At 31.9% G+C, this 4048-nt stretch overlaps 1 protein-coding gene across 1 annotated transcript; it reads left to right on the forward strand.

The window, feature by feature from the left end:
* Positions 1-1964: 1964 nt before the first annotated feature.
* Positions 1965-2889, forward strand: LOC149150729 (CEN-like protein 1). The gene is made up of 3 exons (XM_089442922.1): positions 1965-2222; positions 2339-2519; positions 2636-2889. Exons 1-3 carry the CDS (start codon positions 1965-1967, stop codon positions 2887-2889), a joined length of 693 nt encoding a protein of 230 aa, XP_089299048.1.
* The last annotated feature ends 1159 nt before the right edge of the window (positions 2890-4048 follow it).

Here is a 4048-nt window from a genome sequence, read left to right on the forward strand (position 1 = left end):
GTCAAATTTGATTGAGTCTCATTACTATGTGACACTGATGTTATACTTCAATAGATTATTTGAATATATGACTGGATTATAAAAAATAAAAATAAAACTACACAATCCAATTGATATACATTTCATAGTTCATTAATCAAATATGTCACATGGTTATAGGTATACAATAAATAATTTTTGATGTCATGTCAAATGTCAAATAATTCATGTAAGTGAATCAATCTATTTAACTAGTCAACAATGAAACTTACCTAAGGGCACAAGGTTAAAGATTTGTTGGTTAAATAGGCCTACACGATTATTAACTCTTTATAGACCAAATGATCTACATCTCAGAGTTCATTAATCTCACATTTCACATAATGATAGATATAAAGTAAACAATCTTTATTGTTCTTTCAAATTATTCATTAGTCAATCAATGTGTTCAACCTAGTCAATAATAAATTTTACAAAAGTACACAAGAATAAAGATTTGTTTTCTAAATAATAATTCATAGTTATTAACTTACGCAAACCAAATAATCTTCATCTCATTTCTCAATAATCTCACATACCACATAATTATAAATATAAAGTAAAAAAATATATTATAATTTTAAACCATTCATACTAATAAATTTGTGTTTAACCTAATCAACAATAAAATTGTACAAACACGCAAAGAGCATTGACTAAATAATTACACATATTATTTAATTTATACAAACTAACTAATTTACATGTAATAGTTCATTAATCTCACATTCCACATAATTATAAATATAGAGTAAAATCTTTCATGATAATGAAATCAATATATTTAACGTAGTCAATATATAGTTGATTAATTCAACATCCAACATGATTTTCCTCTATTGCATTCATGTATTTATGCAAGTAAATCATTAACATAGAAACTTGCACAAAATTAACAACTCATATGAAATATACTTAAATATTGACATACAAACCAAACCAACTGATCTATATTTTATAGTTTATTAATCTCACTTACTTATAGATATAAAGTAAACAATCATCTATGCTAGTGAATCAATGTTTAACTTAATCCATAACAATATGATAAATAACCAAACCAACTAATCTACATTTCACAGTTCATTAATCTCACGTAGGAAACAATCATCTATACTAATTAATCAATATGTTTAATCTAGTCCATAACAATTCATATGATAAATAAACTTAATCCATAATAATTCATATAATTAATAATTATATTAAAAATAATATTTTGTATAATAAATAATTATACTAAAAATAACCATTCATATAATAAATAACTCTACTTAAATAATGTCACACAAACCAAACCAAACCAACTAATCTACCTTTCATAATTCATTAATACACATCCCACATGCTTATAAATATAAACCACCAATGAATCAATATGTTTAACCTCGTCGATAACAATTCATATAATAAATAACTATACTAAAAGTGAATTGAATTCATATGTAACTAAATATACTAAAAATGAATTGAATTCATATGATAAATAACTACACTAAAATAACTAATTATACTTAAATAGTAAATAACGATAATAAAATTAACAATTCATCTGATAAATAACTCTACTTAAATAGTAAATATTGACCCAACTCTGACCAAACCAACTCATCTGCACTTCATAATTCATTTATCGATATCCACGTATTTACAGAGATAAACAATCTTCGATGCCGTTTCAAATCATTTAAGCGCGTGAATCAATGGTTTTAACCTAGTCAACAACGAAACCTGCATAAGGATACAGATTCATTGGTTAAGTAACTAGACATGATTTTTGTTATAAGTGGCTTTCGTAAGGATCTCGTAAATAGCAATCTCTCCATTTTCCTGATCCCAGAAAAGATTTATATACCCCTTGGGTTTGTCAGTGCTTTCACAACTGCCCTTCGTTCTACATTAAGCAAGCTTTGGGTTCTTTGTACTATAAGCAAAGAATCGAGAGAATGAGGCAACAGCAAAGGATGGCGAAACCTGTAAATGCTGTATGGCAGAAGCTTAAGGAAGCAAGAGTTATCGGAGACGTGGTGAACAATTTCGTTCCTCGTATTTATGTGCATGTAATCTATCGCCATACAAGATTTAGCTTGGGGAATGAACTACTGTTTTCCGTGGCCCAATCGCAACCTGACAATATCGAAATTGAGACCGAAGATTTTGATGTTGATATGCAGCAACAAGTGAGCAACTCCAAATTTGTAATAGTACGTAAGCTTAATTCCCGTTTCGTCATCCTATTGGGCAATAGGATTCTTTATTTAGCTATGGAGAAATGGAAATCCATATATTATTTACATTTTTTCTAAATCCACATAACCAGATTATAATGGATCCTCAGCGCGCTCCTGGCTGCGAATATTTGCACTGGTATTCTGTAACTTTGCACTCTGATCGAACTTTTCTTTATAGAACCCGAAGTTCATTCAATTTATTAACAGTTCTAATATCTACGTTGCACAGGTTGATTACCGACTACGAACCCAGTAAACGTTGTGGTGCAGGTACCATGGCATTGGCTGTCTTTCTTTTTTGGACCTTGATTCAATTGATCGAATGCCTCTCTGATACTTTTAACCCTAATGCTCAATTTCTCTGTTTGTCCGTGCTGCAATATTAGTTATTCCCTGGAAGGAGCTGGTTCCCTATGAACCTCCAACATGCATGCTTACCCAGAAGATAGTTCTCACAGTGTTCAGGCAAAATCAAGCTTTCGAACCCAAACCTCAAAGGCGGGCTCTATTCAGTACCAGAGTTTTTGCTGCTTCTAATGGCCTTGGATCGCCTGTGGGTGCTTCTTTCTGCTACATCAAGAATGTCAGCCAGAAAGATCAGAATGAATCAGCCACATCTAGCACTAGAAACCCATATTGATGATGGTGGTGGTTAAAGTCCACTGAGACCAAATTGGTGTATCAGACCTATAATTTTCTTAGTTTTTAATTATCTGGCTCCTCGTCTTTCTTGGTGAGATTGGTGCTGTAGCTTTCTCTTTTTTCTCTACAGTCTTCCAACTTCCTTTATCTTGCATCTCTTTCATCTCTTCTGGTTCTTGGGACATTGGTGTTTTAGCTTCGCGATCTATTGTGTTCGTCCTTTTGAGGATAGTCGGAGAAGAAGTTTGGTCTAGGAGATCTGATTTGTTGTGAAAATGAAGATTTATTTTGTGCGGTATTCGAATCTTCATAACTGTTGATCTGTTGGGCGAGACTTTCTCCTCACTTATGTTGAGAGTTGCTTCTTTCTTGCCCTATTTAACATCCAGGATATCAACCAAAATGATTAGAATGAATGAATCATACGCGTGTAATAACCCAGGCTGGAGGTAAACCTAGGTCCATCTATTTCATCCAGCAACCCGGGGAAAATGAAAGAAACCTGATGTAACCGTTATATAGCGTAGGAAGACCATGTACCACGAGTGATTTTTGAATGTGATATGGAAATCTAAATAAGTACCCTTTAACATTTTCTACGTCTCCTAAATAATACAAGTTTTTTTGCGGTCCTCTCTGTTTTCTTCTTGTAACTATATGATTGGTTGTAAGCTATTTTTGCTGCCTGTCGCTCTCTGTTTCTTTTTCTTATTTATGAGTCTTTATTAACCTGAAGTAACAAGTAACAAGAATAGAGAGAATTGAATCAAATTACTTTTGGTAACCAGAATATAGAGAGATTAGTTCTATGGTTGTGGTTCAGAGGGATTAGTTCTATGGTTGTGGTTCAATAGTGAGTTAGGGAGGTTTGGTCTTTACCAGTATTGTGGTCTAATGTGGAACAGCATTGTGGTATAATCTGGAACAGCATTATGTATACCTAAAAGTTTTTCTTGGCAGTTTAAAACATTATATATATCTATCTATATATATAATTTTTGGTTCTCTGTTTTTAACTACATCTATGTGATGGGGTTTGTAAACTATTTTAGCTCCCACTTGCTCTTATTGTCTTCCTTACTCTTATTGTCTTGCTGTTAAGTTTATTTTTATTATTTCTTACCCACTCTACATAAATAATGACAAAATTGAATCAA

This window comes from Pinus tabuliformis, chromosome 9, assembly GCF_031772625.1.
Source record: "Pinus tabuliformis cultivar Carrire ecotype Pingquan chromosome 9, CPIR1, whole genome shotgun sequence".
NCBI classification, from domain to species: domain Eukaryota; kingdom Viridiplantae; phylum Streptophyta; class Pinopsida; order Pinales; family Pinaceae; genus Pinus; species Pinus tabuliformis.